General features: G+C 43.1%; 2 protein-coding genes across 2 annotated transcripts in view; both read left to right on the top strand.

Moving 5' to 3' along the window:
* The first annotated feature begins 512 nt into the window (after positions 1-512).
* On the top strand, positions 513-1,439 carry LOC109883617 (glycine-rich RNA-binding protein 1). Its single transcript, XM_020475657.2, has one exon. It carries the CDS (start codon positions 601-603, stop codon positions 1,069-1,071), a length of 471 nt encoding a protein of 156 aa, XP_020331246.1. The 5' UTR covers positions 513-600; the 3' UTR covers positions 1,072-1,439.
* A 1,460-nt stretch (positions 1,440-2,899) lies between these two features.
* The window catches only part of LOC116360663 (kinase suppressor of Ras 2-like), a 73,294-nt gene continuing 50,900 nt past the window's right edge, over positions 2,900-25,293 (top strand). The window contains exons 1-3 of the mRNA XM_031815672.1: positions 2,900-3,394; positions 12,816-12,956; positions 14,076-14,226. Of these exons, the coding sequence (XP_031671532.1) occupies positions 3,218-3,394; positions 12,816-12,956; positions 14,076-14,226 (469 nt within the window). The 5' untranslated portion in view covers positions 2,900-3,217. The remainder of the gene's footprint in view (positions 3,395-12,815; positions 12,957-14,075; positions 14,227-25,293) is intronic.

Here is a 25,293-nt window from a genome sequence, read left to right as displayed (position 1 = left end):
CTAGTTTCCACTAGATAACACAACCACAGTCATTGCACAGCCACAAAATAAACATTGGCTACAACAATTAGCTATGTAGTCTTCATTTATGAATAGAGATAGACATAAGATTAGCAGTGTGGTTAGGTCTAAAATCATTTTAAGGAGATAACTTGTAGAAATGGGCGGGGTTTAGCCAGAATTATGAGTTTGTGGCTGTGTTAACTAGTGACAACCCTAGCTAAATCCTGCTAAACGTAACGTAACTACCTTGCTGGCAACACGTAAACTAGCTAGCTGATTCAACTTACCACGGCAAATTGTTGACTGCAACGGTATCTTGCTAGTCGTTGCCATTTGAATCGTTGATTTAGTTAGCAAGAAAAGAGTACTTCACTAATCGGCAAAATTTTCTTGGCGCGCTCCACTTCAACAAAATGTGTTTTACGTCACTAAACTAGGTCTTACGGCATGTTTGCAACCAATCGTATCCGCGTATTTAATGTGGGCGGAGTCAAATTAATCTTTATAATATTTCGCGGCAAGCCTCCATTTCTTTTCCGACGACGTACCTCTCCAAGCAGCAGCTTTTCTCGTTCTGTTCGTAAAAGACAAAGAAACATGTCCGACGAAGGAAAACTTTTCGTCGGTGGCCTGAGCTTCGACACCACAGAGCAATCTCTTGCAGAAGCTTTCTCCAAGTACGGAAACATCGCAAAATGTGATGTCATCATGGACAGAGAAACAGGAAGGCCTCGTGGATTCGGCTTTGTGAAGTACGACAATGCCGAGGATGCTAAGGACGCAATGGAGGGAATGAACGGTCAGTCTCTTGACGGCAGAACCATCCGTGTGAATGAGGCAGGCCAGGGTGGTGGTCGTGGCGGCGGTGGAGGAGGCGGTGGATTCAGAGGTTCCCGAGGCGGTGGTGGATATGGTGGTGGCGGCGGTGGATATGGTGGCGGCGGTGGCCGTAGCTATGGTGGCGAAGACCGGGGTTACGGAGGTGGTGGCGGATACAGGAGCGGCGGCGGTGGTGGAGGCCGAGGCGGTGGATACTCCTCCGGCGGTGGCTACAGGGACAATAATTAGGGCCTAGGGAGGCTACGGGTACCTCTTGAGGCTCCTACTGGGACAGTTACGACAGCTAGCCATGCTGTAAACGAGTAACACTCCGATTCAAGATCATTTGGCTGACTCTTCAAGAAATGTCCGTGTTGACCGAAAGACTTTTGTTGTAATCTTAGTCCTATTCTGTGTTTAAGTATCTAGCTCGAGCATCTTTACATTTAGCCACGTGTGTCGGCCATTGATTTACAAACCATGTTCATGGTCTTGCCCAATAACATTCCACCTGGGGGCTATTTTGTATTTCTGGTCTGTGTATCATCAACATTTAAGATTATTTTTTGTCAATTGTCTTCATTGCGCCTATTAAAACGATTTGTTGAAACAAAATATCTCACCAGTCATTAGTGAAGCCATTCTGCCATTTCAAATTAACGAAACAGCGTTGATGTGATGTGTTACTAGTTTTTGTGCATTTTATTCACTACAGATTTACCACATTCAAGAGACCTTTAACGACGAAAAGGACTACTCACTCGAAAGTAGTACATGGGGCAAATTCTGACATGGTCATCTTTTAGCTAAATGACCACGCGGTGTTCATAAATTACATGGTATTGACGCCCATTCTCAAACAATACGAGCCTCGATCCGGATGTAAAGCGGAAGTGGTCATCGCTTTCAGCGGTGCTAGGATCATTTTCAGTTAAACGGTGAATAGCAAAAACACGCCAGAAGCTACTCACTTTGTGATAAGCGTGTGTCGTTTTCTACCGAAACGACAAAGGCTTTTAAGATTAAGTTAATATTTTACATTGTAGAGTGCATTGGTAGGAGAGGTAACCCCACGATTGACTTAAATCTAGTTGTGGCCCCCCTGCTAGTTACCAAATTACCATGCCTGTTCAGTCCAGCAGTGAGACATAATGCTGTCTGTCTGCAGGTGATGGAGGAAATGTCATAATCACTGGTTCCCCACTACCTGCCTCATTCAAGATGACACTCACTTGGAAACGCTCTATATCACCCCCCTGTTTATTTCCCCCCACCCACAGAAGAGAAAGAGCTGTCGTAAAGTATAATTCATTGAGAGATGTTGGCCTGTCCTACTCAGGCTCACTCAGCGTTCTGTGATTTAATTTGGACAGACAGGCAATAACTGTTGCAGTTAATTTGGAGTATACAATTGTAACATAAAATGTATGGTTATTGTCTGTGTGTGTGTGCAGTGGAGGGTAAACACAAGTACTTTTTTTTTGTACATTTTGTTAAAAAATGTATTGAAATTATAAACTTTTTCACTGCAAGCAGTGATCAGTTATTTTTTACTACCACATCTGTGTGTGTGGATTGACCAAGATACACGTAGCCTTAAAAGGGCAGATGTAGAAAAGCCTAGATAAAAATATTATCCCAATTTGGTTTGGTGAAAAATGACAATACATTACAATTATAATGTGGAGCTGATGATAGAAACGACCTACTGGTATGAAGTTAAAACTGAGTTCACGCTCACTGCACGGATATAATCTCGCGATAACTCCTCCTACATGCAGCATCACTCGTTGCCCCAAACGGTGCCCCCCCCCCCCTTCTCCCGCAGCTTCCATGGGCAATGCTGTTGCTGTGGATTTGATTGACGTGAAACATGTCGGTGTGGTGGTGGGAGCGAACCGGGATGCAGCTGCTGGCATGTGTGACGGTAGAACCTGTACCCACACCACACAGCATCACGTTTAAAATGATTATAAGAAGCTGCTTTAGTGTTATTGATCAGTTATGATTTTATTTGAAATGAACAAACAGAACGCTGACTGGATTTATTAGATAAGGCTTGATCGGTTGTGTTCTGACTTGTATTTCTGTTGAGGAGGTATAGCCTAAGCTATCTGCATAATGTGTTTGACGATATAGCCCTCAGCATCAGTACCAGGCTCAATCAGAAACACCTTGATGAACCACCACCTGGAATACAAGGACTATTACAATGAAGTCGACTTTCACATAGATCACATCTCGTTTCTAAACCAGTGTATATAATAGATTATAACACCACGCTGGCTGGCGTTTTGCAGGGTACTTTATTACATGGAGCTATTTCCACCTTTTTGTCCCCGAGTAGAGTATTTTTTGTTGAACTACACATAAAAACGACCACTGCTCGCAAACTATGGACGAGGAGAATATGACAAAAAGCGACGAGCAGCATTTGAGTTTGCGAAAAGCTTTGCAGCAGTGCGAGTTGGTTCAAAATATGATAGACATAAGCATTTCCAGCTTGGAGGGTTTGAGGACCAAATGTGCCACATCCAACGACTTGACACAAAAAGAAATACGAACGCTGGAGGTAAGCAAAAGCACCTATTCTGTAGAATGAATAGGCTACGGCTACATTGAGGCTAACCAAGCTATGCATTTTGATCTAAATCAATGTGGGGTTGGCTGTCACGTCTGTCAATCAACATCAATGTACATTATTCAATGTTGTTGAAACAGCTGACTACTATACAATTTGAATACTGTGTTATTTATATGTTATATGCCTACAGCCTAAATGTGTTTTATGCAGTGTAATAAATCAAGAAGCTGTAGCTGCAGTGAGCGAGCTGTTGTGAGCTTGCGCATTCTGCAGGTGGTGGAAAAAAGGTGGAATGTTCAGCTTTAGCACCGTGCACTCTTCTCCACCCGAATTCTCCATGAGAACTTTGAGGCCTAAACATGATTTGTGTATGATATATATTATTATCGTCGTCATTGCCATTATCATCAGCTCGCGCCTCTATTATCTGCCAGGCTATATTGCCACGACTGTTATGCAAGTGTGTATTAGTGAAATTGCTTCAAATTGTCATCTGATTTAATTGGCCCACAGGGTATTCCGTAAATTGCGTTATGTAATGGCCAGGATATTATCCAAATCCAATGTTGTGTTTTTTATTATCAAAACATAGATATATTTGTTTGTCAAATTAATAAAATTGGGTCTGCATACCCTGTGTACATTTCAGATGCACTTAGGCCACAATGTGGTTTAGACTACGTAGACATTCCCTGGTGTGTTCCAGGCGGTGATTTCAAATGGAACTATATAAACCCGAGGCCCAATGTGAGGCCCACACTTGATGTGTGTGAGTAAAATAGGGAAACTTCATTATCCTAAACATGATGAGATGGCATTGGCCTGCAATAAATGTATAATGACGTTTACGTTTACGTGTTTATTAACTTAATCATGTAGTTTTCATGTAGTTTTCCACTGATACAAGGAAAACAAATCCACATCTGTCACTCATATGGACTTCATATGTATATAGGCACACCATTTAACAATATATTTTTAGGGATACTGTAAGTAGGCCTAGAGGCTGGAGTTGAATTGAATTTCAGTGTGGAGTAGATATTGAAAACATACAGTATGGCCCTATAACTAGGCCTTCAGTATGGCCACAAATTAACTCATTAGCCTACATGTTAGTGTGAATAGAACATGCTGAATAGATACCATGATATGTCTAGCTGCCACAATTATTTGATCTAACAGAAGTTCACAGTGTGAAGTTCCTCACTCCCTAGCTACCAACCAAAAACACCACTTTGAAATGTAGGGCTAATAGTTTGACTCAGCGAAACTGTGCTGTGTCATGCAGGTATCTTCAGTCAGGAAAATCATGGTCGCATTAAAAACAAAAAAAATAATTCATACCATTGACAATGGGCCTCTTAATGCCCATTTAGGTGTAGTGTATGTGCAGGTGTTTGCATGCACATTGTTTGGGCCTTCTGAGGCAGAGGGCACAGTAGATGATTTACATAAAGTTGCTCTTCTTCCTGATTAGTTCTAATAGCATTTCATTAGCATGATGTAATAATGTATTCACAAGTGGTCAAAAGCAGTTGCCTGTCTCGCAGGCTGTTGATGTAAGAACTTTATGAATACATTTCATTGACTTATTATTTTTTTGATTGGTTGATTGATTGTGTTGGATAAAAGCTTTAGATTGTATACATTAAAAGGACAATCTGCGATTGGTACATCCATTTTTGGACTTTTCAATTAATGACATACGGTGCCTTCGGAAAGTATTCAGACCCCTTTACCTTTTCCACATTTTATTACGCTACAGCCTTATTCTAAAATTGATTAAATCGTTTTTTTTACCCTTATCAATCTACACATAATACCCCATAATGACATAGCAAAAACAGGTTTTTAGACATTTTTGTATTTGGAGAGTTTCTCCAATTCTTCTCTGCAGATGCTCTTAAACGTTGTCAGGTTGGATGGGGAGCATTGCTGCACAGCTATTTTCAGGTCTCTCCAGAGATGCTAGATTAGGTTCAAGTCCGGGCTCTGGCCGGGCCACTCAAGGACATTCAGAGACTTATCCCGAAGCCACTCCTGCGTTGTTTTGGCTGTGTGCTTAGGGTCATTATCTTGTTGGAGGGTGAACAGTCTCAGGCCCTGAGTTCTTTGGAGCAGGTTTTCATCAAGGATCTCCCAGTCCCTGCCACTGAAAAACATCGCTACAGCATGACGCTTTCATCACCGTGCTCCACCGTAGGATTAGTGCCAGGTTTTCTCCAGACGTGATGCTTGGCATTCAGGGCAAAGAGTTCAATTTTGGTTTCAACAGACCAGAGAATCTTGTTTCTCATAGTCGGAGAGTCTTTAGGTGCCTTTTAGCAAACTCCAAGTGGGATGTCATGTGCCTTTTACTGAGGAGTGGCTTCCGTCTGGCCACTCTACCATAAATGCCTGATTGGTAGGGTATGGTTGTTCTTCTGGAAGGTTCTCCCATCTCCACAGAGGAACTCTGGAGCTCTGTCACCATCGGGTTCTTGGTCACCTCACTGACCAAGGGCATTCCCCCCGATTTCTTCTTTATGGCCGCGCGGCCTGCTCTAGGAAGAGTCTTGGTGGTTCCAAACTTCTTCCATCTAAGAATGATGGAGGCCACTGTGTTCTTGAGGACCTTCAATGCTGTAGAATTGTTTTGTGACCCTTCTCCAGATCGGTGCCTAGACACAATCCTGTCTCGGAGCTCTACAGGCAATTCCTTCGACCTCATAGCTTGGTTTTTGCTCTGACATGCACTGTCAGCTGTGGGACCTTATATAGAGAGATGTGTGCCTTTCCAAATCATGTCCAATCAATTAAATTGACCACAGGTGGACTCCAATCAAGTTGTAGAAACATCTCAAGGATGATCAATCGAAACAGGATGCACCTGAGCTCAATTTCAAGTCTCATAGCAAAGGGTCTGAATACTTATGTAAATAAGGTATTTTCTGTCTTTTATTTTTAATACATCTGTAAACATTAAATAAAAACTGTTTTGGCTTTGTCATTGTGGTGTATTGTGTGTAGATTGCTGAGCAAAAACATTTATTTAATCAATTTTAGAATAAGGCTGTAATGTAACCAAATGTGGGAAAAGTCAAGGGATCTGAATGCTTTCCGAAGGCCCCATATACCCATAATTTTTTAATAATATAGCTGTTGTACCCCTTCAAGCCCTAAAAATAAACTTGTTTTACTCCATTGTTTGTAAACAATGTAATGTAAACAAACATTGTAGGCCTAGCGTAAAAACATAGTTGAAATACATATCATGGAGTCCTTGCATCTATGGCTTTGTCTATGACATTGGTTACATTTCTCCAGCCCCATCCCTCAGCTTTTTACCATAACAGTGGCAAAAAGTGGTGGCGGTACAGTATGCTTTGTTATTGTTTGACCTGCAGATTGCCCCTTTACCTTGTCTCCTCCAAGTCGGGTCAAGTGTGTAGACTCATTGGCAGGTGACTTATGCACTTATAGCAGAATCATGCACCAGTTGCACTCCATAGATCTTTGCTGCACTTGCTTCTTTGTTGAATTTCGGACAAAGTCCTGTGTTAACCCTGATATATGCATTATTATAGAAACTACTATTTCGAATATGAAAGCATCTAACCATTGCAATTTTGGGATATTACTTAATTTGTAAAATGTCCACCTGCACTGTTCAGTACTTTGAACTTGTTCTTACATCACAGATTTGAGGAGCTTTGGGTCCACTTAGATATTTTACTTGTGCACAAAAGAGATGTCTTGACCTTTTGTGCAATGCTAATTTGAAGGACAATTTAACCATTGTTAAACCAAAGTTATCATTGTACAGGAGGTTTCTGAATGTTTGGATGGCTCATCTAATGTACTGTGGGGCGGTTTCCCTGGCAGATTAAGCCTATAGCCCTGGACTAAATAGCACTTTCACTGGGGATTCTCCTTTGAGCTTGCTTTTTAATCCAGAAATAGGCCTGATGTGTGTCAGAGTATGTTTCCCAGTATCTCTCTGTTGTAAAGTAAGATGCACGTGGGATAGGTTTGACTATACTGTATCTCAGATGCCTTTTTCATCATATAAGATTTTGATTAGGTTCTCAGAATCAGATTCACTTTTATTTGCCAAGTACATTTACATATACCTGGAATTTGACTCAGTGAATTGGTGCTGCTAGCAATAGACAACTGTACAGACAAAACACAGACAGAGGAATTTACACAAATTCAACAAACAGAAAATACAAAATAAACACAAACAGAGTACAGGCTGATTTACAGTGAGGACATACAATTTGCAGTGGGGATATATTTATATATGCAGAGGGAGGGGTGCTGCCATGACGTGTATATATCCAGTGCATAACCAGTGTTGTGCAGAGGTATACATAGTGCAAATGCAGTATAGTGAAGTTATTCGTTTTGCAGGTCAACGATGGCAAGGTGCAGTGTTTGGCACAGAGTGCAACGTCTCTTTATCCCTATGAGCCCGATGGCCCGTTGGTGAGGGCCACAGCACAGGGGAAGAAACTGTTCAGGTGGCGGGTGATTTTGGTCATGATTGACCTGAACCATTTGTCAGAGGGGAGTTTTTGGAATAGGGGATGTCCGGGGTGGGCGTGGTCGATGATGATCTTTACTGCACGCTTCCTTGAAATCTCCTCACCCTAGTTATGAGCTCAAACACACTCAAGGGGACCTAGGATTAGTGTGAAAAGACAACCTCCACACAAACCAGTGTTTACTTCTGTTTCTCTGGTGGTATTGACTGCTACTTACCCACTTTTGCCATTCACCCCTTGAATAATGGAGTCTTCTCCTATTGAAAACAAGCTTTTGACCTAGTCCTAAAAAAATTACAATTGGACAGAGGACGATTCATACACCACTATCCATGCCCATGAACAAGAGCTTTAAAACATTTGGTACAACTAAAGATGTGGGTAGAAACTGTCGAACCAATAAAGTATTCTCATGGCAATGCGAACACAGGAACAAGTGTCTATGAATCTGCCAAGCTCCTTAGAGACCTACTGACATATAAAAGATTCACATTGTGGAAGTTTAGTGTTTTAGACTTAGATAATTCAATTGCTGTGTGTAATGAGTTAGAGATAGCAGTCCTCCTTCCTCCCATGAGAAATGTCATGAAATGGAATATTGCTAGATTGTTTATGTTTTTGTTGGTGAGTATCCATGTCAAATATTTACTTTAATGACACTTGCTCTATGCACTGTATTGTACAATGGCTTAGACCTGTTTCAGTAATTGTAGTGCTATTGGCTAGCTGTTGCAGTTAATTTTTGTAGTGTATTTTGTTGTGCACTGTATAGGAAATAGGGTGCCATTTGGGACGCGCCACCATAGCTTCACCAAAGGGACATTTCATTATTTACGATTAAGACTTTGTTTTCTAATGGTTAAAAAAAGGAAATAGATGGTAATCAGTGTGTTTATCAATGTCAATCCATGCCATGGGCAGGGTAAAGTGGAGAGATGTACCGTCGTTCAGTTTGTCCAGGAATTTGTTGTTGTTCTATTGATATATTGGCACGGCCAGTAAAGGACATTTAATTGAGAGTGAATTATCTCAAATTGCCTTGAACAAATAAATGATAGTTTCATAAAAAGGCCTAGAGAAATTCTGTTTTGGTTTAAAGTTTATACATTTTGACCAGGTAAGTTGACATAGAACACATTCTCATTTACAGCAACGACCTGTGGAATAGTTACAGGGGAGAAAACAGGGGAGGAATGAGCCAATTGGAAGCTGGGGATGATTAGGTGGCCTTGATGGTCAGATTGGGAAGTTAGCCAGGATGCCAGGGTTAACACCCCTACTCTTATGATGAGTGCCGTAGGATCATTAGTGACCATAGAGAGTCAGGACACCCGTTTAACGTCCCATCCGAAAGACAGCAGCCTACACAAGGAAATGTCCCCAATCACTGCCCTGGGGCATTGGGATATTATTTTTTGGACCAGAGGAAAGAGTGCTTCCTATTGGCCCTCCAACACCACTTCTAGCAGCACCTGGTCTCCTATTCAGGGACCGACCAGGACCAACCCTGCTTAGCTTCAGAGGCAAGCCAGCAGTGGGATGATGGGTGGTATGCTGCTGGAAAAGTGGGTAGAGACCTTTAATGTGGTTCTGCAAATACACCAGAAGTCACGGTCATTCTTTTATATATCTAACTTCCTGCCGTATATCCTGTTCACAGAACTGATATGCAAATATTATTATAACCATTATTTGCAGTAGTAGGGATTAGAAGGTCCTGTGTAGATTGTATTTTCAACCAGCAACTACCAGGAAATAACAATTATCAAAAATTTTCACTCTTTTACAGTGTTAGTTTCATCAGCTGTTGTCCAATATTATATCAAACACAGGAAAATGCATTTTTACTGAACTGTACCTTTAACACGTGTGCTTAATGAACATGGGCAGAGTATGGAATAGATGGATCTCACCTTTTGAGAGTGCAGTTTTGGTAGTTGGTAGTTAATCCAAACTACACTATACAGGGCATTCAGAAAGTATTCAGACCCCTTCCCCTTTCCCACATTTTGTTACATCACAGCCTTAGTCTAAAATTGATTAAATAAAAACATTTCCTCATCAGTCCTCACGCAATACCCCGTAATGACAAAGCCAAAACAGGTTTTTATAAATGTTTGCAAATGTATTAGAAATAATAAACAGAAATACCTTGTTAAAATAAGTATTCAGACCCTTTGCTATGAGACTCGAAATTAAGCTCAGGTGCACACTGTTTCCATTGATCATCCTTGAGATGTTTCTACAACTTGATTGGAGTCCACCTGTGGTAAATTAAATTCATTGGACATGATTTGGAAAGTCACACACCTGTCTATATAAGGACCCACAGTTGGCAGTGCATGTCACAGCAAAAAACCAAGCTATGAGGTCGAAGGAAATGTCCGTAGAGCTCCGAGACAGGATTGTGTCGAGGTACAGATCTGGGGAAGGGTACCAAAACATTTCTGCAGCATTGAAGGTCCTCAAGAACACAGTGGCCTCCATCATTCTTAGATGGAAGAAGTTTGGAACCACCAAGACTCTTCCTAGAGCTGGCCGCCCGGCCAAACTGAGAAATCGGGGGGAATGCCCTTGGTCAGGGAGGTGACCAAGAACCCAATGGTCACTCTGACAGAGCTCCAGAGTTCCTCTGTGGAGATGGGAGAACCTTCCAGAGGGACAATCATTTCTGCAGAACCCCATCAATCACGCCTTTATGGTAGAGTGGCCAGACGGAAGCCACTCCTCAGTAAAAGGCACATGACAGCCCACTTGGAGTTTGCCAAAAGACACCTAAAGGACTCTCAGACCACGAGAAACAAGATTCTGTGGTCTGATGAAACCAAGATTGAACTCTTTGGCCTGAATGCCAAGCGTCACATCCGGAGGAAACATGGCACCATCCCTACTCTGAAGCATGTTGATGGCAACATCATGCTGTGGGGATGTTTTTCTTGAACCCGATCAAACATCTCTGGAGAGACCTGAAAATAGCTGACAGAGCATGAGAGGATCTGCAGAGAAGAATGAGAGAAACTCCCCAAGTACAGGTGTGCCAAACTTGTAGCGTCTTACCCAAGAAGACTCAAGGCTGTAATCGCTGCCAAATGTGCTTTAACAAAGTACTGAGTAAAGGGTCTGAATACTTTTTTATTTTATCTTATATTTAACCTTTATTTAACCAGGTTGGCCAGTTGAGAACAAGTTCTCATTTACAACTGCCAAGATAAAGCAAAGCAGTGCGACAAAAACAACAACACAGAGTTACACATAAACAAATGTACAGTCATTAACACAATACTTATGTAAATGTACAATTTCATTTTCTAGTTTTTAATACATTTGCAAAAAATTCTAAAAGCCTGTTTTTGCTTTGTAATTATTGGTTATTATAAGTAGAATAACGAGAAAAGAAACTTCTTAATCAATTTTCAAAATGTGGAAAAAGTCAAGGGGTCTGAATACTTTCCGAATGCACTGTATATAAAAAAAGTATGTGGCCACCTGTCAGCCACACCCGTTGCTGACAGGTGTATAAAATCGAGCACACAGCCATGCAATCTCCATAAACAAACATCGGCCTCACAGAGGAGCTTAGTGACTTTCAACTTGGCACCATCATAGGATGCCACCTTTACATCAAGTCAGTTCGTCAAATTTCTGCCCTTCTCGAGCTGCCCCCGGTCAACTGTAAGGGTTGTTATTGTAAAGTGGAAATGTCTAGGAGCAACAACGGCTCAGCCGCGAAGTGGTAAGCACACAAGCCCACAGAACAGGACCGCCGAGTGCTGAAGTGAGTAGCACATAAAATCGTCTGTTCTCGGTTGCAACACACTCACTACCGAGTTCCAAACTGCCTCTGGAAGCACAAGAGCTGTTCATCAGGAGCTTCATGAAATGGGTTTCCATGGCCAAGCTTGCCACCGTTGGACTCGTGTAAACGCGTTCTCTGGAGTGATTAATTACGCTTCACCACCTGGCAGTCTGATGGATGAATCTGGGTTTGGTGGATGACATGAGAACGGTACCTGCCCGAATGCATAGTGCCAACTGTAAAGTTTGGTGGAGGAGGAGGAATAATAGTCTGGGGCTGTTATTCATGGTTCAGGCTAGGAAATCTTAATGCTACAGCATACAATGCCATTCTAGATGATTCTGTGCTTCCAACTTTATGGCAACAGTTTGGGGAAGGCCCTTTCCTGTTTCAGCATGACAATGCTGAAAAGCGAGGTCCATACAGAAATGGTTTGTCAAGATTAGCGTGGAAGAACTTGACTGGCCTGCACAGAGCCCTGACCTCAACCCCATTGAACACCTTTGGGATGAATGGAAACGCAGACTGCGAGCCAGGCCTAATCGCCCAATATCAGTGCCCGACCTCACTACTGCTATTGTGGCTAAATGGAAGCAAGTCCCCACATTAATGCTCCAACATCCAGTGGAAAGCCTTCCCAGAAGAGTGGAGGCTGTTACAGCAGCAAAGGGGGAACCAACTCCATATAAATTCCCATGATCTTGGAATGAGATGTTCGACGAGCAGGTGTCCACATACTTTTGGTCATGGAGTGTATATTATTCCATTGTTTTGGAGGTCATTAAAGTCTTTGTAAACAAACAATGTATAGCTTCACAATATGTTTTATTGAATGCTGCCTACTTCAAACCTGTCCCAGCCGTTACATGTATTTGAACAATTACAGAGATAGCACACCTGATTCAACTCATCAACTAATTATCAAACTAGTTCAGCACTACAACATATTTGTGAAACATCTGGGGGTCCCAAAAGTGAGATTTGAAAAGTACTGCTCTAATGGACTATGATTCCATGCATCCAAAACTTTTGGTTGTGCTCTTCCATCTCTAACTCACACATGTCCCTCTGTCCCCCACTGCAGGGAAAGCTGGTGAAGTACTTCAGTCGCCAGCTGTCCTGTAAGGTGAGAGTGGCCTCACAGGAGGACAGCACTGAGCTACAGGACTTCCCCAGACTGGGACACTGGTTCCGCATCGTCAACCTGAGGAAGGAGGTCACTGAGGTACATTGATTTTCATCTACGTATCACTATCAATGCAAGGAATACCATCTTACTAATAGCCGATGGTCTCCAAAACTTGTGCCAGTAAGAGTAAGGGAAAACAAGAAAAGAGTTATGTTTTTAGTATTGAAATCCCTCTGGCAGTAGGTTGAAAGACACTATATGGGTCTGGGCCAGGGGTGTTACCCTGGTAGTGTAGCCGATGTGAAATGGCTAGATAGTGCAAGACAGAAGCTGAAACATGACCTTTTTCATGGGTGACTTTTCTTAACATTGAATAAAACATAGGACTAGAATAAGGCTCAGACGGCATTCACTTCTCTTCATGAGGATTGAATGGATCTAAATAAATAACTGCTATTGGCCATACATTCAGGTCGGCTGCCACCAACAAGGTTGCGTGTTGTCATAAATGCGACATATCTATACAGAACACTTCTATATGGGAAAAATCAAACTGATGCATTCAAATGGTTTTTAATAAATGATGGGGTGCAACATGGTAATGTCAGGAATTTGACACAAATATGTCAGGTATAACAGCGGGCTATAACCACTTGATGAAAAGATTCAAATTGGGATTTCAGCAATATAATAATCAAGACTTTATTTGACAAAGGAGAAAGATTTGTTGGGGCAAGGAGAGGGACGGAAGCAACACTGTTACAATAGGAATGGAGCCACTCAGTGTCAGTGGGTCTAGACCAGGGCCTATATTTACAAAGTGTCTTATGGTAGGAGTGCTGATGTAGGATCAAAGATTTCCAAGTCCATATAATGATGAGCATGTAAAAGGCAAACCTGGTCTTATGTCAGCATTCTCTGATACTCTTTGTAAATACGGGCCCAGGAGTGTTAGTAGTCTGCTGGTTTTCGTTTTTTCCCCTTTAAATCAGTGTCTGATTTAGACCTGGGAAACCAGGTATGCTGACTCCCTGTGTGGGAGAAATTATAACCTGCAGTCGCTACTGGAATTTGATTTATAGTATTTGCGTGTTACCCTGGGTGCCAGTCTGTTTCTGCTTTTTTTGCCAGCTCCTTAATGGAATTGTCAATGACAATGGAGTAGGCAAAAGCACAAACAGATCTGGGACCAGGTTACTTGTGTGTGTTCTGTAGGAGATGGATCCGGGCGACGTGACTCTGGAGGGGCTGCTGGAGATGAGTGATGAGCAGGTGTGTGAGGCCATGGAGAAGTTTGGAGCCAACGACGAGGAGTGTGCCCGGCTCAACGCCTCCCTGTCCTGCCTCAGGAAGGCCCACCAGTCCGGTAGGAACCCTACACACAAAGGGAGGGAGGGAGGGAGGGAGGGAGGGAGGGAGGGAGGGAGGGAGGGAGGGAGGGAGGGAGGGAGGGAGGGAGGGAGGGAGGGAGGGAGGGAGGGAGGGAGGGAGGAAAGGCGAGAGGGATGAAAGGCAGACAGTGGGGACAAGTCAGGTAGGGCCCTAACACATGCAATCGCTGAGGAAGGGACAGAGAGAGGGAGGGCACTCTGGAATGTAACCGTGACTCTTCTCCAGGTTGTTATTGCCTCAGCAAGGCCCACAGCCAGTTCTTGGGGAGCTTTCAGTTAGTGTACTATACAGTAGCCTCATACTGCCATTCCTGATCTCGTGAGCTTACGTATGTTTCGCTACAAACTACACGCAAAACATATTTACGTAGCTTGTGCGATCAGGATGGTAGTACTCGGCTATCTATACGTACAGTTCATGAGGAGTTTTCATAATATGGTGAATGTCGCCCCCTGTTGACCAGACTTTGCAACATATTATGAATTCAGTAGGCTGCAGTCTCAGAAATGTGCATTCAGTGTGGAAACTGTAAAAGAAAATCTGTTGATTCTGCTAGTTTATTGTGTTGTGTAAAGGGCAAAATCCTGCAAGGTTCAAATAATACAAGGCTTGATTTGGCAAAAGCCCAGAATGGAACAGAAAGGGAAATATCTAGAAAATATCTAGGGGATAAAGGATTGATATTGAGTCGTTAATAACTCTTGCCATTATTTTATTAATTCAACATTAGTATCTCTGCCCTCATATACTGTAACAACTAGAGCTAGTCAACCCCCTTATCTGTGACTGAGTGATATTCTCATAGTAGTCTTGTCTCCTCATTGCTCTCCATGGGTGTATCTCAATTGTTAAAAGGCTCTCCTAGCCTCCTTTTCTTAATCTCCACTGTTGTAAAATAATCAGACAGGTGAAACATTTTAATTTCACTTGTCCAGTGTTTTCAGATTAGCATAGATGAAGGGTGGATACGAGGAGAGGAGGCTGCTGTAGATCAGTGGTTCCCAACCAGGGTTACTAGGACCCTGGGGGTACTTGGCCTATCCACAAGGGGTACTTGAGAAGATCCATGAGACCATAGGCCTACTGGTAAAATGCATACGAGGGGATAATGCACTTGAGGGGGTACTTCTGTGGTACTCAGGGCAGAGCAACATTTTGTTGTTGGTACTGTAACTGAGAAAGGTTGGGAACCACTGCTGTAGACTATTGTGATGCACCCTCTGAGCACACAGGGCATTTAGTCCAATGCTACTTTGTCCAATAGATGGCAGCACAGACCACATGTTTATTTTCTGAACTGAGCAGCATAGTGTTGTAGTGTTGCGGGCTGAACAGAAGGGGGCACTAGACCACCAGGAAACCAGCACTATCACTAGGTTTGATAACCTGTCATGTTATATGCGTGTGTGTTCCTCCTACACACACATACACACACGCACACACACCTAAATGTTTAATTAATGCCCATCAGATGTGTCTCTCATATGTTTCACTGGGAATACTTTAGGACATGTTGTCAAGCCAAGTTGAGAAGCGTTGCATTGTCACCCCAGTGTTCTTCTCATTAAAGCCATAACACACAGTTTTCTTTTCTCCAAATGAAAAAGGACTGCAGATCTTGCTTCAGGAAAACCTGTTCACGTACCAAACTGTTGTCAGATAACACAGCGCCCCGTCGGCCCAAATGCTCATCATCGGCTCACTTCCCTTCCCTCCTTTGATTCTACACACAGCTAACTCCAGTAATAATAATAATAATAATAATGAATTGGATTTATGTAGCACCTTTTTACCAACTGAGGTACACCAAGTGCTTTACATAAGGGGGAAGGGGGAAACACACCTCATCCACCACTAATGTGTGGCACCCACTTGGGTATTGCACGGCAACCATTTTTTGTTTCAGAACACTCAGCTAGCATGGTGGAGCGGTAAGGAGTGATATATGCCAATTAGGATTGAGGGTAAGATTAGGTGGCCATGATGGAATGGGGCCAGGTCACCGGGATTAACACCCCTACTTTTGTGTGTATGTGTGTGTATATCCAGCCACTATCTCACCGCAGCCCAGAGCCTATTCAACACCCACAGGTTACAATGAACATGCCTACTGCCCTGCGTAGGGTGCCATGGGATTTTTAATGACCACAGAGAGTCAGGGCATCCGTTTAACGTCCAATCCGAAAGATGGCACCCTACGCAAGGCAGTAAGCAGGTTCATTGTAACCTGTGGGTGTTGAATAGGCTCTGGGCTGGGGTGAGATAGTGGCTGGATACACACACACACACACACACACACACACACACACACACACACACACACACACACACACACACACACACACACACACACACACACACACACACACACACACACACACACACACACACACACACACACACACACACACACACACACACACACACACACACACTGGTCTGGCCTGGTCTGGTCTGTGTGTCTGTTCCTGAGGCATGATTAGATTGTAGCCGGTAGCTGATTGGTGACTGAGTTCTGACTTCCTCCACAGGAGCCGGCAAGGCGGTAGGACGCCCATACAGGGTCCAGCTGGGTGTGTGTGTCCTTGTGTTTGTCCTTCTTCTGTGTGTATGTTTTGTGTGTCTGTCTCTCTCTCTCTCTCTCTCTTTCTCTCTGTGTGTTTGTGCATCAAGCCTGAAAGATTATCACTCATAGGCTAGGTGTATACATGAAAAAGATCCAACCCAGCCCAACTCACCCCAGCTATACATTAGATAGCAATGCACAACATGGATAACTAAGACTGTAGCTCTGTGTTATACAGACAGTTCCATTAGTAAATGCTGCTACTACTGCTGTGCTTGTTCTCCAGTCCTCCTGGTTCACAAAGGCAGCAAAAGGCGCCGGACACACACAGACACAATTGTACGGGCACACACACACACAGACACAATTGTACGGGCACACACACACACACACACACACACACATTAATGGGCTCTTTTCAAACGGATGTCTGGGGAGAGGTGTGAATGTAATAGCAACACCACACACTGCGCTGCTGCTATAATGACCACTCATACTCAGAGCGAAGGGGAAAGAAAGGCCTATTCTATCTCCCAGCCCTTTCTTTAAACCTAAAGGGAAAGAATATATCCACCACTACACCATCACGCTCAGCCACCACTTTTAAATATTACATTTTTTTGTTGAAATGATCTGAGAGGAACGGGGTCCGTTGGGAGGATTCGTCATCGTCCTCTATGGAAGCCTGTCTTTGTACACTCCTACGCAGACCATGAATACGCAGAATATTCTCTTGCCTCGAATCACATGAAAAAGTAATAATTGTCACATTATTTTGTAAGGACTCTTAAGGCCATCGCAGACTTTGTTGGCCAGCAGCAGCAGACAGTGACTAGTGAAGACTTTGTGGTGTACAGGATTTGTAACCTCACTCAGACTCTTCAGCTTGAAAAAATCTCCACCCGCACAGCTGAATTGCTAGCTTTTTGGTGGCGTAGCTGGTTAAGATGTTTTCAAAAGGGATGGTATAACGCCCCCACTGGGCACATTACGTCATTTCAGTGTGGCTAATCGGGTAATATTTAGTTGAGACGTTGATCGATGAGATTACAACCTATAGTCACCCACTGACAAAGACAGCTAAAAGTTAGATGAATATCCAATGTGTTGATCTAAAAGCAAAAACAAATGTCAGATTTTTGGTTTAGTTGCCACCAAAATATCTATTACTGCGCTTTCAACCATTTTAAATAGCACAGCACAGTTCAAATGTTTAGATATTAGAGATACTCTGAATGATCGGCTACGAAAAGCCAACTGACATTTACTCCTGAGATGCTGACCTGTTGCACCCTCGACAACCACTGTGATTATTATTATTTGACCCTGCTGGTCATCTATGAACATTTGAACACCTTGGCCATATTCTGTTATAATCTCCACCCGGCACAACCAGAAGAGGACTGGCCACCCCTCATAGCCTGGTTCCTCTCTAGGTTTCTTCCTAGGTTCTGGCCTTTCTAGGGAGCTTCTACACCTGTATTGCTTGCTGTTTGGGGGATTAGGCTGGGTTTCTGTACAGCACTTTGTTACATCAGCTGATGTAAGAAGGGCTTTATAAATACATTTCATTGATTGATTGATTGATTGATTAATGCCATAAGAGATTCTGTGCAGATTATTACAGGAATTACGACGATCTCTGCCGACCTGCGCTTGATATTTTTGTAACATCAAAATGTGGCCGTGGATGTGTTATTCATTTTAAGGTTGAATGTTACATTAGTTTGTAAGATAGCCTAAAGTTAAGGCTATCTGCTGTAATCAAAGGTAATATTGAATTGTGTTTGGTTGACAGTGCAACCACATATCAACATTTACATGTATCTTCTGCTTGGATAGTTCCATCTGTGCCACTGACTGAGTCTGGATTTAATTCCAGTTTGTCTACAAATTAATAATTGATAGGTTCGATTCAAGTCTCCATCTCAACCAGAAATCTAAGTTATAGAATATGACTAAATCAAATCAAACTTCAAATGAACTTGAAATAAACTTTTCTTAATCTTCTTCATATGTTGATATTTGTTTGCTTTGACAATCAGATATAATTCAATATCCCTAAATATCATTACATTTTTAATCAACCAGAGCTTGAAACCCTAGGCATATTGTGTTGTCTATTTTTAGTTTAATTCTTGGTTTAATTCCAACAATTGCTGTTGATGACTTTGCAAATGCCATATACAGTTGAAGTCGGAAGTTTACATACACTTAGGTTGGAGTCATTAAAACTCGTTTTTAAACCACTCCACAAATTTCTTGCTAACAAACTATAGTTTTGGTAAGTCGGTTAGGACATTTACTTTGTGCATGACACAAGTAATGTTTCCAACAATTGTTTACAAACAGATTATTTCACTTATAATTCACTGTATCACAAATTCCAGTGGGTCAGAAGTTTACATACACTAAGTTGACTGTGCCTTTAAACAGCTTGGAAAATTCCTGAAAATTATGTCATGGTGTTAGAAGCTTCTGATAGGCTAATTGACATCATTAGAGTCAATTGGAGGTGTACCTGTGGATGTATTTCAAGGCCTCCCTTCAAACTCAGTGCCTCTTTGCTTGACATCATGGGAAAATCAAAAGAAATCAGCCAAGATCTCAGAAAAAAATGTGTAGACCTCCACAAGTCTGGTTCATCCTTGGGAGCAATTTCCAAACGCTTGAAGGTACCACGTTCATCTGTACAAACAATTGTACGCAAGTATAAACACCATGGGACCACGCAGCCATCATACTGCTCAGGAAGGAGACGCGTTCTGTCTCCTAGAGATGAACGTACTTTGGTGCGAGAAGTGCAAATCAATCCCAGAACAACAGCAAAGGACCTTGTGAAGATGCTGGAGGAAACAGGTACAAAAGTATCTCTATCCACAGTAAAACGAGTCCTATATCGACAGAACCTGAAAGGCCGCTCAGCAAGGAAGAAGCCACTGCTCCAAAACCGCCATAAAAAAGCCAGACTACAGTTTGCAACTGCACATGGGAACAAAGATCGTACTTTCATCTGGTCTGATGAAACAAATATAGAACTGTTTGGCCATAATGACCAAGGTTATGTTTGGAGGAAAAAGGGGGAGGCTTGCAAGCTGAAGAACACCATCCCAACTGTGAAGCACAGGGGTGGCAGCATCATGTTGTGGGTGTGCTTTGCTGCAGGAGGGACTGGTGCACTTCACAAAATAGATGACATCATGAGGCAGGAAAAATGTGTGGATATATTGAAGCAACATCTCAAGACATCAGTCAGGAAGTTAAAGCTTGGTGGCAAATGGGTCTTCCAAATGGACAATGACCCCAAGCATACTTCCAAAGTTGTTGCAAAATGGCTTAAAGACAACAAAGTCAAGGTATTGGAGTGGCCATCACAAAGCCATCCGTTTTGTCACTAAAGCACCTTATACCACCCACCACTGCGACCTGTATGCTCTAGTCGGCTGGCCCTTGCTACATATTCGTCGCCAGACCCACTGGCTCCAGGTCATCTACAAGTCCATGCTAGGTAAAGCTCCGCCTTATCTCAGTTCACTGGTCACGATGGCAACACCCACCCGTAGCACGCGCTCCAGCAGGTGTATCTCACTCATCATCCCTAAAGCCAACACCTCATTTGGCCGCCTTTCGTTCCAGTTCTCTGCTGCCTGTGACTGGAATGAATTGCAAAAATCGCTGAAGTTGGAGACTTTTTTCTCCCTCACCAACCAACATCTGCTATCTGAGCAGCTAACCGATCGCTGCAGCTGTACATAGTCTATCGGTAAATAGCCCACCCATTTTTACCTACCTCATCCCCATACTGTTTTTATTTATTTACTTTTCTGCTCTTTTGCACACCAATATCTCTACCTGTACATGACCATCTGATCATTTATCACTCCAGTGTTAATCTGGAAAATTGTAATTATTCGCCTACCTCCTCATGCCTTTTGCACACAATGTATATAGACTCCCTTTTTTTTCTACTGTGTTATTGACTTGTTAATTGTTTACTCCATGTGTAACTCTGTGTTGTCTGTTCACACTGCTATGCTTTATCTTGGCCAGGTCGCAGTTGCAAATGAGAACTTGTTCTCAACTAGCCTACCTGGTTAAATAAAGGTAAATGAGAATGTCAGCTATTAAGAACACGTAGAATAGCTTAGAATGGTTTATTACGCTAAAAACAAATGCACGGTGATTGGCGCTTTCAACAAAGCTTTCAGCGCACAAGTTGCTTTAGTAATGACTCATATTATTCCAGCTAGGGGTTCGTCAGTCGGTCCTCTGTGTTGCTGCAATATCCACACATTCTATGACCCAGCATGCCCCTCTTCAGGCGCCCACACACACACACGCACGCACGCAAGCACACACACACACACACACACACACACACACACACACACACACACACACACACACACACACACACACACACACACACACACACACACACTGTAAACCCAACATCCTGGCTTGTCCTTACTAATAGTATTGATCTAGTCCTAACGCTTAGAGTTAAGTTTACATGAGAGAGACAATTCGTGCCCTGAAGTCTCATATTCAGTATCTGTCCTCACTCATCTTTTCGTCATTAAATGGACTGTCCCCACGCTTGCCGTGCCTTAAGACCGGTTCAATTACACTCACTATTAATTGGCTTCAAATGCCATCTTTGAGTATAGAAAAAAAAGGAGAGGAGGAGATTAGGAGAGGAGAGCAGAGGCGTATGGGAGAAGAGACATGGAGAGGAGATGACAGTACAGGAGAGGAAGAGAGGAGGAGTGAATGGGGAAGGGAAAGGAGGGAGCAGCGAAGAAAAGAGGAGAAGAGGAGAGGGAAGGAGTATGGTAGAAGAGGAGAGGAGGAGAGGGAAGAGTATGGTAGAAGAGGAGAGGAGGAGTGGGATGGAGTATGGTAGAAGAGGAGAGGAGGAGAGGTATGGAGTATGGTAGAAGAGGAGAGGAGGAGTGGGATGGAGTATGGTAGAAGAGGAGAGGAGGAGTGGGATGGAGTATGGTAGAAGAGGAGAGGAGGAGTAGGAAGAGTATGGTAGAAGAGGAGAGGAGGAGTGGGATGGAGTATGGTAGAAGAGGAGAGGAGGAGAGGTATGGAGTATGGTAGAAGAGGAGAGGAGGAGTAGGAAGAGTATGGTAGAAGAGGAGAGGAGGAGTAGGAAGAGTATGGTAGAAGAGGAGAGGAGGAGAGGGATGGAGTATGGTAGAAGAGGAGAGGAGGAGAGGGAAGGAGTATGGTAGAAGAGGAGAGGAGGAGTGGGATGGAGTATGGTAGAAGAGGAGAGGAGGAGTAGGAAGAGTATGGTAGAAGAGGAGAGGAGGAGTGGGATGGAGTATGGTAGAAGAGGAGAGGAGGAGTAGGAAGAGTATGGTAGAAGAGGAGAGGAGGAGTGGGATGGAGTATGGTAGAAGAGGAGAGGAGGAGAGGTATGGAGTATGGTAGAAGAGGAGAGGAGGAGTAGGAAGAGTATGGTAGAAGAGGAGAGGAGGAGTAGGAAGAGTATGGTAGAAGAGGAGAGGAGGAGAGGGATGGAGTATGGTAGAAGAGGAGAGGAGGAGAGGGAAGGAGTATGGTAGAAGAGGAGAGGAGGAGTGGGATGGAGTATGGTAGAAGAGGAGAGGAGGAGTAGGAAGAGTATGGTAGAAGAGGAGAGGAGAAGAGGGAAGGAGTATGGCAGAAGAGAAGAGGAGAGGAGGAAAAGAGAGGACAAGCGAACAGGGGAGAGGAGAGAAGGAGTAGGGAAAGGAGAGCAAGTTTCTTCCATTTATGAGAGGAGAATGAAGAGCGAGAATAAGGGAGAGAAATGAGGGGATGTTCACAGATGCCAGAAGGTGGAGAAACAACTTTTAGGTTACCTATCACCTGGACAATGATAGATTAGTTAGCCAACATAAAGTGCTATCTAGCTACTGATGATGCCGTAGAACCACCGTCGTCCACAGTCATCCAATTCAAAAGACAAATGAAAAAACAATCCTTCCAGTGATTCTTCCCGAGGAGCATATGGCATCCTTTCACAAAGGGTTTATCCCAAATGCCAACCTATTCACTACTTTTGACCAGAGCCCTATGGGCCCTATGTAGGAAATAGGGTGTCATTTGCCATGCAGCCTTATTATGGCAGTTTAATGGACCAGATAAAATCCCAGTGGCCTTTCTCTGCCATTTACCACACAACAGCCAGAGCCTGGTCCTAATTAGTCCAATTAGTATGCTGTTAACCACCATCCCAACACTCTCCCCATGTAAAGATCTCTTATTGACAATGGGGATGTATAATGTGTTGGCCATTTACCAAAAATCATTATCTTGGATAATTACTCATACAGTACATCTCCTCTGACTGGTGTATTGTTGGGCTAAAGTGTTGTGAAGCACTATGGAGGTAATTCAGGCTACTGTACTGTATAGGGCCTCTGCTCCTGCAAAGTGACAACACAGAGAACACTGGCTGCACATGCCAATCTACAGACAGGTGGAACCAAAGTACTAGAATGAATGGGCTTTGGAACATTTGTGAGCTATGGGGACTCATAGGGTGCAACATAACGTCATTGTAATCTATGGGGGAGTCTTGTTGAGCAATAGGGAGCCCTATAGAGAAGGACTAAATGGGATAAAGAAGAGCTACATAATGAACAATATATTTATTTTGTTGTTGTTATTACAAGTGAGATCACATGAACTAACTGCAGTCGAGTTCTGTTAGAATTTTGATTGGCCATTTGCTAAGACTCATATTGAATTTGATTCCCCTGTTCTATCTGTCACTGCATAGATTTGTCTGAGACTCATCTCTTACCAATCAGAGGATCCAAGCCATTGACTAATTTCCCGAAATGGCACGTTACCAGAGACAGTTTGGAGGAGATGGGAAACTCCATTGGAATCATATTAACAGCCATTTTGTAAGTTGCCCATGCGTCATTAATAGGCCGCGTGGTGCATTCTGGGCGATTCTGGGATAAGGAGAGCACTCCTTCAAGGAGTGAATGGGACTCAATTGGACGTAAACTCAAAAACCCAACATTAGAATGAATTTCGTGAACAAGTACATTACAATTTTTTTTCTGAGATGTGAGGTAATTAACTTGTTCTCTGTAATATCACATAGCGTTGGAATGGTGACATTAGTTATTTTAGAGGAAAAGAGGCAGATTTCTCGACTGATAGCCTGACTTTGAGAAGGGATTGTGCGACGATTAGCTTAGCAATTGAATGATGCAGCATGACAATATGAATGCGATTTGTCGACAGTGTGATGGGTGGTGTGTTATATGTTCCTTCATTCATTGCCCAATAGGATTCTTATCTCCTCCTTTCTCCTTTCTCTATCTCTGGCCTTACACACTTGTGTTCAGGCTCTGGCCCAACTCACTTGGCGTTTGGCCAGAGTGAAGTGGATGGCTAGCCGAGCAAGTACTAGTATGGCTGGTAAATTAAAGGGCCAATAAGCAGTTGAAACTATAACAAAGCGCCTCCCCGCCCCTGTTTCGGTAAAAAGCTGAGGGATGGAGCTGGAGAAATGTAACCACTCTCAAATTCATAGACAGCGCTATGGATGCAAGGACCATGTTTTGAGGCTATAAAGTGTTTGTTTACATTGACTTTGTTTACAAACATGACATGGGAGTAAAACAAGCTTAGATTTTGGGTTCTGATGGGGTACGGTAGTTAAACTAAGCTCATGAGGCATTAATACATGATGCTCTTCAAGAATCAGTGGGTACATATCATTAATGAATACCAAGGAAGTGGATACTCTAAGACGTGGACTATTCACACTATTCATCAGTTACATGGATGTCTGCAAACCATTTTGGATTATGCAGGTCTTGTGTTTAATTAATGGCTGGGCTGTGATTTGATCAGAAGCCTTTGGTAATTTGACTAAAATCCTCCTCAGTATCGCAGGCTTTGTGTGTGTGTCTGTGTGTGTGTAGGTGCGTGTGCGTGCGTGTGTGTGCGTGCGCGTGTGTGTGTGTGTTTCGTCGTCATCTATATTTACAGACCCCATGTCAGTTTACTGGCATTCAAGGGTGAAGAAGGCTCTTTGATGATTTCGAAACATTTCAAGTGAGGAGATGCCAAACTTTTTAATTTCGAGTGGCTTGTTTGTCGTACGTTTTTGCTAATGAAGGAGGCTTGATCATGCGTCATCTTCAACCTTCTATTCCTTTCTGAGCAGTTGAGGAGCGCTCGGTCTGGCTCTTTCCCTGTTTCCCTGTTGCATTTCCCTGGTCTTGTCTGAGGAGCTTGGTGCACTGTGCAGCACACTTTCAGAGTCCCCACAGTGTGTGTTTGAAGTGCGGGAAGGAGGCTGGTGCCTCTCCAGGAGAGAGTAGAGCACAGAGGTACTCCATTAAACAGGCCGTCTCCACCCCAATACCCCTGTATACTGTTTAACCCCGTATACAGTTCTCCTCGATCATTAGAAGTCTCTCTCATCTCAGGGGTTAACTCATGTGGGCT

The sequence above is a fragment of the Oncorhynchus kisutch genome, linkage group LG3 (assembly GCF_002021735.2).
Source record: "Oncorhynchus kisutch isolate 150728-3 linkage group LG3, Okis_V2, whole genome shotgun sequence".
Taxonomy (NCBI): Eukaryota; Metazoa; Chordata; class Actinopteri; order Salmoniformes; family Salmonidae; genus Oncorhynchus; species Oncorhynchus kisutch.
Note: the sequence above shows the minus strand (reverse complement) of the source record. Positions and strands in the feature narration are given on the sequence as shown.

Excerpts from the sequence above, each read along its gene's own strand:
- LOC109883617 (XM_020475657.2), top strand. The coding sequence starts at position 601 with ATGTCCGACGAAGGAAAACTTTTCGTCGGTGGCCTGAGCTTCGACACC.